The sequence below is a fragment of the Gymnoscopelus braueri genome, assembly GCF_963280865.1.
Source record: "Gymnoscopelus braueri genome assembly, chromosome: 24".
Taxonomy (NCBI): domain Eukaryota; kingdom Metazoa; phylum Chordata; class Actinopteri; order Myctophiformes; family Myctophidae; genus Gymnoscopelus; species Gymnoscopelus braueri.
Genome location: NC_137626.1, coordinates 2,912,892 through 2,925,901, shown reverse-complemented (window position 1 = coordinate 2,925,901; position 13,010 = coordinate 2,912,892). Strand labels below are relative to the sequence as shown.

The following is a 13,010-nucleotide window of genomic DNA, read 5'->3' as shown; positions in this document are numbered from 1 at the left end:
TTGGTCTCATTGGAAACCTGAGGTTGTCTGGGATCAAACGGTATCTCTATCTTTGGGCGACGTCTAAATTTGAGCGTTCCACAGTCTCTGAAAGACAGTCTCGCCGGCGTTCTAGACAGCCATCCCGCAGGTCTCACAGGGTTAATAAAACATTGAAAAAAACACACTTTGGACCACTTTTTTTCTTGGGATCATCAAAATCCCAATATTAGAGGTCCTATGGATGCCAAAAAATCTAACTAGAAAAAGAAATAAGCAGTCACGCATGGACCCCTCCTAGAGCCTAAAATGAAGACAAACTAAATGAAGACAAAGCGATGGCCTGTCATTGACCTGTTGACACTAGTGTCCCCTCCACAACCACACCAAATATCACAGTCAGAGGACTGACTGGCATCAATGACAATGTCACACACAAATATGAAATGTTCCTGTCCAAAATGTGGGACAGTTTTGAACATTCAGAAACTTACTGAATGTCAAAGGATGACCAGGTCATGAGCACATCTGAGACAAGTCACATCTAGACCTGGGTACATTCTGGACAACTTGCTTCTGGATAAATGAAGCTTTTGTAGCACTTTAAACTGGGTGTGCAACAGTTAATAGAGCTAATTGATTTGAATTTGCCATCAAAAAAATATCAATTTAATAAAAATAATGTTCAAGATGGTTAAAATCTCATTTTATAATACCATTTTCTTTGTTTTCTTTGTTTAAATCAAAAGTAGTGAAAATAGCAGATCTACAAGCTCATGACACATTGAGCTTGTAGATCTGCTAGTGTGTGTGTTTTTTTTTTACAGCAGTACATAAGTATATAGTGAAAATAGCTGTATATATATATGCTATATTCTCTATTTCTGCATGACACCATTGTACAGCAAACAGTAACATTTGGCTTCAGTGGTTAATCAGACTAATCTACCTATTTTTTTTCACATCAATTAGTAAATATATGAAAAAAGAAGAAGTAAAAAGCACTTTTGATTATTCAACTAATTGAAAACGTAATCACTAAGCAAATAATCGGCACTTGCAACCGTACAATATTTAAACTGTAACAGACCAAGTCTGATGAATAATTTCACTGTTGACTGACAAGTTGTATCTGCTGTCACCATTCCCTGTTCCTCATCCCACCTTACTTTCACCTGCTGTAGAGCAGTGCTTCCCAAACTGGGGTCCCCAAATATTTTTTGGGGGTCCCCAGATGATTAGCTTAATATTTAATGTAACATACAGTATAAGTGTATACAGGCCAGGGTTTCCTGGTGGAAGAAGTATGAGCTTGTAGATCAGCTAAAAAGATCAAGTATAGAATAGGGCTAAAGGGATAGTTCACCCTCAAAATGACTTTTTTTTCTATGGATTAGTCACCCCATGGAGACTTGAATTCATAGAATTTTTTTTGGTCGCATTTCTAAGGCAATAATGTGCTGCCTACCGGTCCGCTGGTCATCAAATTACAAATTATTGTCTTAGGAATGAGACAAAAACTAAAATATATCTATGAATTCACGTCTCCATGGGGTGACTAATCCATAGAAAAACTATCCCATTAAGTGATTAACTTATGTTTTGTAATAATACATCCGCAAGCTGTCAAATTATTGTAGTGGAGTAAAAAATACAATATTTGCCTCTGAGATGTAATGGATTAGAAGTATAAAGTATCAAATAAATGGAAATACACAAGTAAAGTAAAAGTACCTCAAAATTGTACTTAAGGACAGTACTTGAGTAAATGTACTTACTTACTTTCCACTAGTGTACATTTCAGTATTTTTTCTCAGTGATTACGCTACGTTTGATTACAATTATTGTTATTTGACAACTAGTCATTAAATGCTCTCTGAAAGTCTATTGGATGCTTGGACACTGCAGGCTGAAATCTCCTGTACAAATCAAATCTATAGTATACACATCCCTGTTTAGTCCTACACCTGACTTTATCACCAACATTCTATTGCGTCGGAATAATCAAGCACTGCAGGCTCAGGTTGTCAACGTTTTTCATCGAACATCTTTGTCCAACCTCACCCCAATATGTAATATTTTGTTGCTTGATCAGGAGCCTTTGGCATCCAATGCTGGCATCTGAGGGTACCCTTTTGTGTGGGAATGATCATAACAATTCCCACCTTGGTGCAACTCCAACAGTGCCCATTCGAGTGCCCGCTCTGTGTGGGCACCCACTTAGCTCTCGCCAAGCTGCTCTCGCGGGGCAGAAGTGGACCTGAGGCCCTCACAGGGATTTTGCGGTTAATAAATGTTTCTTTGTACTTCGAAAGAAAGATGAACCAAGGGAATGAACCAGATTCTTACTGTGAGTAGTGGATGTAATGGAAAAACATACTCGAGAGTGGATTTGAGTGGATTTGGATGACTAAAATAACTTGCTACTCATGCATTATTTTCATATTTACACAGTGGTGGACAGTAACTAAGTACATTTACTCAAGTACTGTACTTAAGTACAATTTTGAGGTATTTGTCTTTTACTTTACTGGAGTATTTCCATCTACTCCACTATATCTTAAAGGAACATTTTTACTTTTACTCCACTACAATTAAATGAAAACTCATTCACTCAGATTTTGATTATTATTACAAAACATACACTAACCACTTCAGCCCTAAATATAATTCGGCCATTTGAAAACAGCAGATCTACAAGCTCACAATGTGTCACATCGCGACACATTGTGAGCTTGTAGATCGGCTATTTTCAATAGATTTTTTATAAATTTTGAACTTGTGAAATAGGACATTCTGCACAATGAGTACTTCTACTTTTGGTACTTTAAGATTTTGATGCCGATACTTTTGTACTTTTACTCAAGTACATTTTGAATACAAAACTTCTACTTACAATATATCTACATTACAGTATTGATACTTTTACTTTGGGAGTACTTCTTCCACCACTATATTTAAACATTATTTTTATTTTTTTTACATTTCAGTTTTTATGTTTATGATGAATGATATACATGACTAACTTGTCTCAATGTATTTTGCTGTTCCTGTAAAACACATCATTTCAAAAGAATAGTGTATAGGCAATATGGTCACATAATAAGAGCTCTAAAGGCTCCAGCTGTGTCAGTGGTAGTGGGTTGGGGGGGGGGGGGGTATGGGCCATTTACAGGGGATTCTTGTGAATGAAAACACATTACACTTATAGTGATTATCATCTTCATTAACAGTAGGAAGTGAATGAGTGAATGTCACATGTTTCTGTGTATATGAGCTGTTCATCTACATAGCTGGATGTGTGATACTTGAAATTTTTAATGAATGAAACATAATTCACACTTACACTTCCTCACACCTGGTTGCAGCCTGCACTCGCCACCATGTTTGACACTGGGGGTAGAGGAGATACAAAGTAAATGTTTGCATATTCCATTCAATATTAGAAACAATAATTTATCATGATTATTCAGGATGAAACATTATACTACATTGTACAGAATCACCACATGATTTCCTTACTCAACTAGAACACATTTACATTGAGTGACAGCAGTTCTCTCCATACCTCAGAGTCTCCAGTGGTAGAGCAGAGAGGAGATTTACGCCGTCTCCTAGGTGATTGTAGTTTAAATCCAACACTTTGAGATGGGAGTTGGATCTCAGAGCCGAGACCAGATAAGAACAGCCTTCCTTTGAGACCATACAGTATGACAACCTGCACGCACGCACACACGCGCACGCACACACACACACACACACACACACACACACACACACACACACACACACACACACACACACACACACACACACACACACACACACACACACACACACACACACACACACACACACACAGGTTATGTCAATACAATGTTGCCACTTTTTCATAACAAAAGGACCTTTGCTATGTGAAACCAAGGGCTGAGACTCGTTTGATGGGGCTTGGTCCATATAAAAGTCAAGTGGCCAAGTTGTCTCAAGAATAAAGTTCTCTGCACTTCACTGTCTAATGGCTGTTGACCAAACTGAGTAAAGAATACAAAGTTTATCTCCAACCTTTTTGTGTTTCAACAACTTTTGGGTGCTACGTTTCACCTCCGACTTACACTAGCCCATAAAGTGAACTATTATATCCAATGCATTATGCATCCCCTTTGACTGTTTTACATACGTTCCCATTTACAACACACACAACGCAGAGGTTTACGTATCAGTCACACCCACTCCATTTTGATTGGGTAAAGCACAGTTTAAATCCTGATCAAAGGCCTGCCCCCAAGAAAAGCTCCTATCCAAGTATTTTGTGAGATCTGCTGACAGATTAGATTATGCATGTGGGAGCAGATGAAATAGGTAAAGGTTAAGATCATCATGGCAGCCATCAAATAAAATAATGAAATGCCTGGACTAAAGAAGAACCTCATGAGGAGGAGTGCATTTAAGTATGAGATAGAAAGAGGGGAAGCAGCTGCTCATTCAGGAATTTTCTTTTTCAACCTACACAAAAGACAAAACATTTTTGGTAATTAATCAAAACTCTTTACTTTGGTTTTGTTTTGGATTAACACTTTTATCTTAATTTGATTTCATCTTGAGTTTTCTGAGTTAAATGGATTTGCAAGCTCATAGGGCGGCACAAAGTGACGCACTATGAGCTTGTACTGTATATCTGCAATTTTTTTGAATAGCCAAAGTATATAATGACACAGATGCTTTCCTGGTTTTAATGAGTGGTTCTACAGGTTTAAAGGAGTAGTTCACCCCAAAATGACTTATTTTCTATCAATTACACACCCCATGAAGCCTTGAATTCATGGATTATTTGTTATAGTTTTAGTCGCATTCCTGAGTCAATAATTTGATGACCAGTGTATTTCTGGTAGGAGACACAAAGAGTCTACTTTGTGTCTCCTACCGGATACATTAGCATCTTTCCGCCGGTAATCAAATTATTGGCTTAGGAATGCGACAAAAACAAATCCATGAATTCAAGGCTTCGTGGGGTGTGCTATTCATAGAAAATAAGGCATTTTTGGGGTGAACGACTCCTTTAAAGAGTTCTACAGGTTTTAAAGGATTAACCTTTTCTCCTCAAACTCTGATGTTTACACAGAGAAAATGAAGTATAGTATATCAACAAAAAATGACTCTTTAATACAGATCTATTGAAGGCCAAATGCAATGAATAAAGGGTGCAACGTAGTGAACATTTTATATTTTCTACTTTCGCTGCATATTATTTCATTTGCATTGTTGCTTATATATATATGCACGTGCACCAGCTGAAATTGGTTGAAAAGGTTAAGCAATACTGACCTGACGGTCTCCAGCTTACAGTCTGGACTCCCCAGTCCACCAGAGAGCTCTTTGACTCCCAAATCCTGTAGATCGTTGTTGCTGAGGTCCAATTCCCTCAGGATGGAGGACTTGGAACTGATAGCAGATGATAACGCCTCACAGCATTTCTCTGATAGGTTACAGCCACTCAGGCTGAAGAGAACAAAGTTATAAAATCATATATTTAATATCATGTAATATAAAGATGACCTTTTATGTTAAATGTATCAAGTTATCAGTTCACCTACAGAGCTCTTTTTGAGGCTTTGACCACTGGCAGCAGCATCAGAAGAGCCTCCTCTGAAGCTTGGTATTTCTTCAAGTCAAACACCTCCAGCTCCTTGTCTGATGACACCAACACTTTGAGATGGGAGTTGGATCTTAGAGCCGAGACCAGATAAGAACAGCTTTCCTTTGAGATCATACTGCTGGACAACCTGCACGCAAGCACACACACACACACACACACACACACACACACACACACACACACACACACACACACACACACACACACACACACAACACACACACAAAGGTTATGTCAATACAACGTTGCCCCTTTTTCATAACAAAAGAACACTTGCTATGTGAATCTGAGGGCTGAGACTCAGTTTGTTTGATGGGGCTTGGTCCATATAAAAGTCAAGTGGCCAAGTCGTCTCAAGAATAAGGTTCTCTCTACATCACTGTCTAATGGCTGTTGACCAAACTGAGTAAAGAATACAAAGTTTATCTCCAACCTTTTTTGTTTCAACAACCTTTGGGTGCTACGTTTCACCTCTGACTTACACTAGCCCATAAAGTGATCTATTATATCCAATGCATCCCCTTTGACTGTTTTACATACGTTCCCATTTAAAACACACACAAGGCAGAGGTTTACGTATCAGTCACACCCACTCCATTTTGATTGGGTAAAGCACAGTTTAAATCCTGATCAAAGGCCTGCCCCCAAGAAAAGCTCCTATCCAAGTATTTTGTGAGATTTGCTAACATATTAGATTATGCATGTGGGAGCAGATAAAATAGGTAAAATAAGTGAAGTAGTAGCTGAATGGCTGGGATCCCTTTTTACCTAATATGTGGCCACTTAAGCTGCTACTGTTAGGCCGATTAACTGTGGGGTTAAGATCATCAAGGCAGCCATCAAATCATAAAATAATGAAATGCCTGGACTAAAGAAGAACCCCATGGGGAGGAGTGCAATTAAGTATGAGATAGAAAGAGGGGAAGCAGCTGCTCATTCAGGATTTTTTTTTTCAACCTACACTTTAACTGATAAGCAGATTAACATTTTGCTTTTTTGGTAATTAATCAAAACTCTTTACTTTGGTTTTGTTTTGGATTAACACTTTTATCTTAATTTGATTTCATCTTGAGTTTTCTGAGTTAAATGGATTTGCAAGCTCATAGGGAGGCACAAAGTGACGCACTATGAACTTGTACTGTATATCTGCAATTTGTTAGAATAGCCAAAGTATATAATGACACAGATGCTTTCCTGGTTTTATTGAGTTCTACAGGTTTAAAGGAGTATTCACCCAAAACAATTACTTATTTTCTATCAATTACACACCCCATGAAGCCTTGGGAATTCATGGATTATCTTTATAGTTTTAGTTGCATTCCTGAGCGAATAATTTGATGACCAGTGTATTTCCGGTAATAGACTCAAAGAGTCTACTTTGAGTCTCCTACCGGATACATTAGCATCTTTCCGCCGGTAATCAAATTATTGGCTTAGGAATGCGACAAAAATAAAAACAAATCTATGAATTCAAGGCTTCATGGGATGTGCAATTCATAGAAAATAAGTAATTTTTGGGGTGAACTACTCCTTTAAAGAGTTCTACAGGTTTTAAGGGATTCACTTTTTCTCCTCAAACTCTGATGTTTACACAGAGAAAATGAAGTATACTAAATCAACAAAAAATTACTCTTTAATACAGATCTATTGAAGGCCAAATTCATTGAATAAAGGGTGCAACGTAGTGAACATTTTATATTTTCTACTTTAGCTGCATATTATTTCATTTGCATTGTTGCTTATATATATATGCACGTGCACCAGCTGAAATTGGTTGAAAAGGTTAAGGAATACTGACCTGACGGTCTCCAGTTTACAGTCTGGACTCCCCAGTCCACCAGAGAGCTCTTTGACTCCCAAATCCTGTAGATCGTTGTTGCTGAGGTCCAATTCCCTCAGGATGGAGGACTTGGAACTGATAGCAGATGATAACGCCTCACAGCATTTCTCTGATAGGTTACAGCCACTCAGGCTGAAGAGAACAAAGTTATAAAATCATATATTTAATATCATGTAATATAAAGATAGACACACACACACACACACACACACACACACACACACACACACACACACACACACACACACACACACGTCTGGATCTTATAGCATAAAAACAGACCTCTATGTGCAGCTAAGGGCTGATATTGGATCAGTTTGTCTGATGGGTCATGGTCCATATAAATGTCAAATGGTGTGACTGGCGGTTGCAGAACGCAAACGCAAGGATTTTAGTGAACAGGAGGCAACTACACACGAGGAATGTGCTAAAATACCACAGACTGCCAGAAGCTGGTTCCTGGCTATGCATCACGTTTGCAGCAGGTCATAATAGCAAAAGTGTGCTGTACAAAGAATTAAAGACAGCTGACATGATGGGTTTTTAATAATTCTGACACTGCATTTTGTGTTTAATTTGGAGAAACCACTCATAATAATAGTTGTGTTGAGCTATTTACACAGTTCTTCTACAAACTCTTCATACTGCTACACTATTGACCACAGATAATGTGATGATTAACTTTATACTGCTACACTATTGACCAATGATAATGTGATGATTAACTTTATACTGCTACACCAGGGGTTTTCAACCGGTGGTCCGCGGACATTGCAGGTGGTCAATGGCCATGCATTCAGAATAAAAATAAATATAAAAATATAACTTTTTTTGTTGTTGCTTTTAATAAGTTTCAGGAGTTCTCACTGTATGGTTTGTGTGATATGAAATGTGAGCTTTCCATAATCACAGTAATCCTTAATCATATTCCATCACATTCAAGGGCTTTTGCTGAGAAAAGAGACAGACCCCAGTCACTTTCAAATTAGAGCACTGCAGAGGGCAGGTGTGTGTGTCTGTGTCCAGCTGACACTCATTGAAGCTCGTTAATGTTATAGGCATGAAAGCAATTATGCTTCTGCACTGTCAAATAGGCCACCATCTAATCTAAGATTAGTGGGACTCACCATTGAGTCACAGGACTCACTTCATTGAAAACAAACAAAATCACTGTATTTTTGTTTTATATTATGTTGATATTATAGCTATTTGATTTGATTAGATATGTGATGTTCCTGACAATTAGTGGACTTTTGGTGAAAAAGCATATATCGGTATCGGTTGATATCGGTATCGGAAATTAGGAGTTGGACAATATCGGAATATCGGATATCGATATCGGGAAAAAAGTGGGGTGGGTCTATGATGGACCCACCACGCACTATAGTGGTGGTCCCCAGGTTGCTCTTAGTCAGGATGGTGGTCCCTGGGTCAAAATCAGTTGAAAACCCCTGTGCTACACTTTTGACCAATGATAATGTGATGATTAACTTTATACGGCTACACTATTGACCAATGATAGTGTGATGATTAACTTTATACAGCTATACTATTGACCAATGATAATGTGATGATTAACTTTATACTGCTACACTAATTGACCAATGATAATGTGATGATTAACTTTATACTGCTACACTAATTGACCAATGATAATGCGATGATTAACTTTGCAACTTTTGGCAAGTTGATCGCTCTCCTAACAGCTCACTCGTTGGTGACTCTCATGGCTCAAGTCTACTTAGACGGCGCACGTCTGTCGTTTTAACTGCTTTTTTGTGGAGACGTCTTGGGTTTGAAAACATACCAGATGTGCTAGAGTGGCTGTTTTCACTATGTTTGAAAATGTGGGTACATTTTCTCCAATTTTCTCAATCTGTATGAGGTACGCCTATTGTTATAATACACAACAACGTTCCTGACCTGACCTCAGGCCCCCTTAGGGACCTATCTTCCACCAGCGCTACATGGTGCAAAGCCACATTGTGCCAACCACAAGGCATATTTGGTATCTCCCACCCGACGCACACTTCTTGCGCCCGCGTTGTCTAATTACCAAATGATCTTAAAATTAGGTGTGGTCTGGCGGGATCACAGCACAATGTCATTTTCCCCACAGACTTTGTGCTTCAAGTTAAGACCAACTCACTGAGCTGGTCTTAATCTGGCGCAGTGATAGCAGCGCAGGTGATTTTGTTATTTAGGGAGTGGGCCGCATTGTTTGGATCAGGCGCCATGGGTTCACAATGTGCACAAATTGATTGTTTTCAAAATCCATTCGATCTGAACATAAGAATCACCCCCGCCCCTCCCCAAACACCACCAGCACAGACAAACTGAAAAAGTAAATTAATTAGTCTAAGCTCCATGTCTATTTACTTCAGAATCGAAACAGTCATGTGTTGAACAGGTTCAGGAACACTTACTTGAGTGTCTCCAGCGTACAGTGTGGGCTCCGAAGTCCTTCAGAGAGCCTTTTCGCTCCTGAATCGAGCAGATCATTGTCACTGAGATCCAGTTCTATTAAACTGGAGCTGGAGGTGAGAACTGATGATGATAACTTCTCACAGCATGTCTCTGAGAGGTTACAGCCACTCAGCCTTAAGAAACAATAATGGGAATATATATTAAATGAATGTATTTTCTTTCCATAAAAAAATAGATGACAATATATTAAATGTATCAGTAAGTTCACATACAGAGCTCTACTGGAGGCTTTGACCACTGGCAGCAGCCACAGAAGAGCTTCCTCTGAAGCAGAGTATTTCTTCAGGTCAAACACATCCAGCTCATTTTCTGATGACAGCAACATGAAAACCAGAGCTGACCACTGAGCAGGAGAGAGCTTGTCTGTGGAGAGACTTCCTGATCTCAGATACTGTTGGATCTCCTCTTCTAGAGAATGATCATTTAGCTCATTCAGACAGTGGAACAGATTGATGCTTTTCTCTGGAGAGGGATTCTCCCTGATCTTCTCTTTGATGTACTCGACTGTTTTCTGATTTGAATGTGACTTTTGTCCTGTCTTGTTCAACAGTCTTTGTAAGAGTTTCTGATTGTCCTCCAAAGAAAGGCCCAGCAGGAAACGGAGAAACAAGTCCAGATGTCCATTTGGACTCTGTAAGCTCTCATCTACAGCACTTTGGTAGAGGTGACGAATCTTGGATTTGGAAATCCTTCCAAATAACTTGGACCACATGGAGGGTGAAAATAGGTTCACACCAGTGTTGATGAAAGTGATGAAGACGTGGAGGGCAGCCAGAAACTCCTGAATACTCAGATGGACAAAGCAGAACACCTTGTCCTTGTACGTTCCACGCACCTTTCCAAATAACTGTGTGAACACTTCTGAGTACACTGCGGCGTCTTTGATATCAATGCCAGACGCTGTCAGGTCTTCTTCATAGAAGATCAGGTTTCCTTTCTTCAGCTGTTCAAAAGCCAGTTTGCCCAGAAACAGAATGGCATCATCTGGGTCTTCATACTTGGCATTCTTCTGTATGGACTGAACCAGCATGAAGTGGATGTACATGGCAGTCTGGGTCTTTGGTAGTGCTTCTTTCTCCTCTTTGCTCAAAATTTCTTCCAGAACTTTAGCAGTGATCCAACAGAAGACTGGGATGTGGCACATGATGTGGATGCTTCGCGATGTCTGGATGTGTGAGTAGATTTTATTGGCCTGCTGCTCATCACTGAATCTCTTGAAGAAGTACTCCTTCTTCTGGGGGTCATTGAACCCTCTCACCTCTGTAAACCTGTCAACATACTTAGAAGGGATCTGGTCGGCTGCTGCAGGTCGTGTGGTTATCCAGATTTGAACTTTTGGAAGCAGATTTCCTTTGATCAGGTTTGTCAGCAGCACGTCCACTGTGGTTTTCTTTTCGGGATCAGTCCATTTCACAGTGTTCTGGAAGTCTAGAGGAGGCCGACATTCATCTAATCCATCAAAGATGAACACAACGTTGGGCTCGTCAAAGATGCAGATTCCTACATTCTTGGTTTCACTAAAAAAGTGATGAAGAAGTTCCTCAAAGCTGTACTCATTCTTCTTCTCCAAATTCAGTTCTCGGAAAGTGAATGGAAACACAAAGTGGATATCCTGGTTGGCTTTCTCTTCTGCCCAGTCCAGAGCGTACTTCTGAGTTAGAACTGTTTTACCAATGCCAGCCACTCCCTTCGTCATCACTGTTCTGATTGGTTCAACGTCTCCAGGTAATGCTTTAAAGATGTTTTCAAATTTGATTGATGTTTCTGGAGTGGCTGGTATCCCTGAAGCTGTTTCAAGCCGTCTGATCTCATGTTCTTTATTGACCTCTCCACTGCCTCCCTTTGTGATGTAGACCTCTGTGTAGATCTGATTCAGAAATGTTTTTTGTCCTTCGTTTGTGATCCACTCAGACAAACACAAAAGCTTCTTTGTCAGATTAGACTTCAGTTGTTGTTTGCACAGAGTTTCTGAAAGACCAAAGAACAGACATCATTGAGAAATATGGTCCTCAAATGGGAGGTCTTATTAACAGATCTGCAAAAGTAAAATGGTGTTGTTTGTTGTCTTTAAAGTTTTATTTTATTTCATTTACTTGTGGGAACGTCATATACTGTATGTTGTGCCCACAATTGAATAATGTTTGGGAAAAAAACTGTATTTTGAGGCTTAAGATAAGATATTAATTCAGTGCTTGTGGATTAAGTGTTGTTTGTGTTTATGTCGTTGTAAATACCGTATTATGGTTCTTGGTTGTTTGCTTGTGTTATCTGTGTGGACTGTTGTGTTATTGTGTGGACTGGTGTGTTATTGTGTAAGCCTGCAGGGTTTCATGGTACACAGACCAGTCAGATATGCTATGCACAGCATATACGTATGTCCAGTAGGCCGCTAGAATACAAACATTACCGGTACAATATAGTGTTCAAATCAAACCCAGACGGTTCATTTATTCCAAATATAGGCTATAGCCTGGGTGTGGTGGTGATAGCTCAACTATTCACATCAACCACATCAACCACCACAGCTGTAGGGGAAATATTTAGTATTTTGTGCATGTCATAATATAGGGGAATATTGTAATGAATTGTATTTTTATTTTTAAAAAGCCAATAAAACTAATAGCAACAATAGCTCACAACAAATTGTCATACGACTAGTTCGAATGGCTTTTATGCTGTTTAAGATCAACCACTGGGCTCTGCCCCCTGCTGGAACAAATTGCTCTGGAGGTTAATTCTCACTAAAAATAGTAGTTTATCATTATTTTATGTTTAATAAATCTTTCTTTTAAATTTACATTATACACTAGTACAGTAGTTTCCTTTCAAAACACTAAGGGATGGAATACAGATTTCACTAGCGGCAAAACAGAATGTAATTAGCAAAATGCTAGCACGGCTAAAGCTAGTAGAGATAAAGATTATGTTTAGCAAAATGCTAGCACGGCTAAAGCTAGTAGAGATAAAGATTATGTTTATGCATTTATTTCATATTTACAAGCCAATTTAAGATCTGACATTTAGGTAATAGCTGGGAGGGAATTCGGCCAA

General features: G+C 39.0%; 1 protein-coding gene across 1 annotated transcript in view; it reads right to left on the bottom strand.

Moving 5' to 3' along the window:
- LOC308080231 (NACHT, LRR and PYD domains-containing protein 12-like) overlaps positions 1–13,010 on the bottom strand; it is a gene marked incomplete at its 3' end in the record, with an annotated part of 63,789 nt that overhangs the window by 23,171 nt on the left and 27,608 nt on the right. Inside the window, exons 6-12 of the mRNA XM_080422007.1 lie at positions 10,172–11,927; positions 9,899–10,072; positions 7,431–7,604; positions 5,571–5,759; positions 5,302–5,475; positions 3,548–3,697; positions 3,326–3,372 (exon numbers count right to left, since the gene is read on the bottom strand). Of these exons, the coding sequence (XP_080278133.1) occupies positions 3,326–3,372; positions 3,548–3,697; positions 5,302–5,475; positions 5,571–5,759; positions 7,431–7,604; positions 9,899–10,072; positions 10,172–11,927 (2,664 nt within the window). The remainder of the gene's footprint in view (positions 1–3,325; positions 3,373–3,547; positions 3,698–5,301; positions 5,476–5,570; positions 5,760–7,430; positions 7,605–9,898; positions 10,073–10,171; positions 11,928–13,010) is intronic.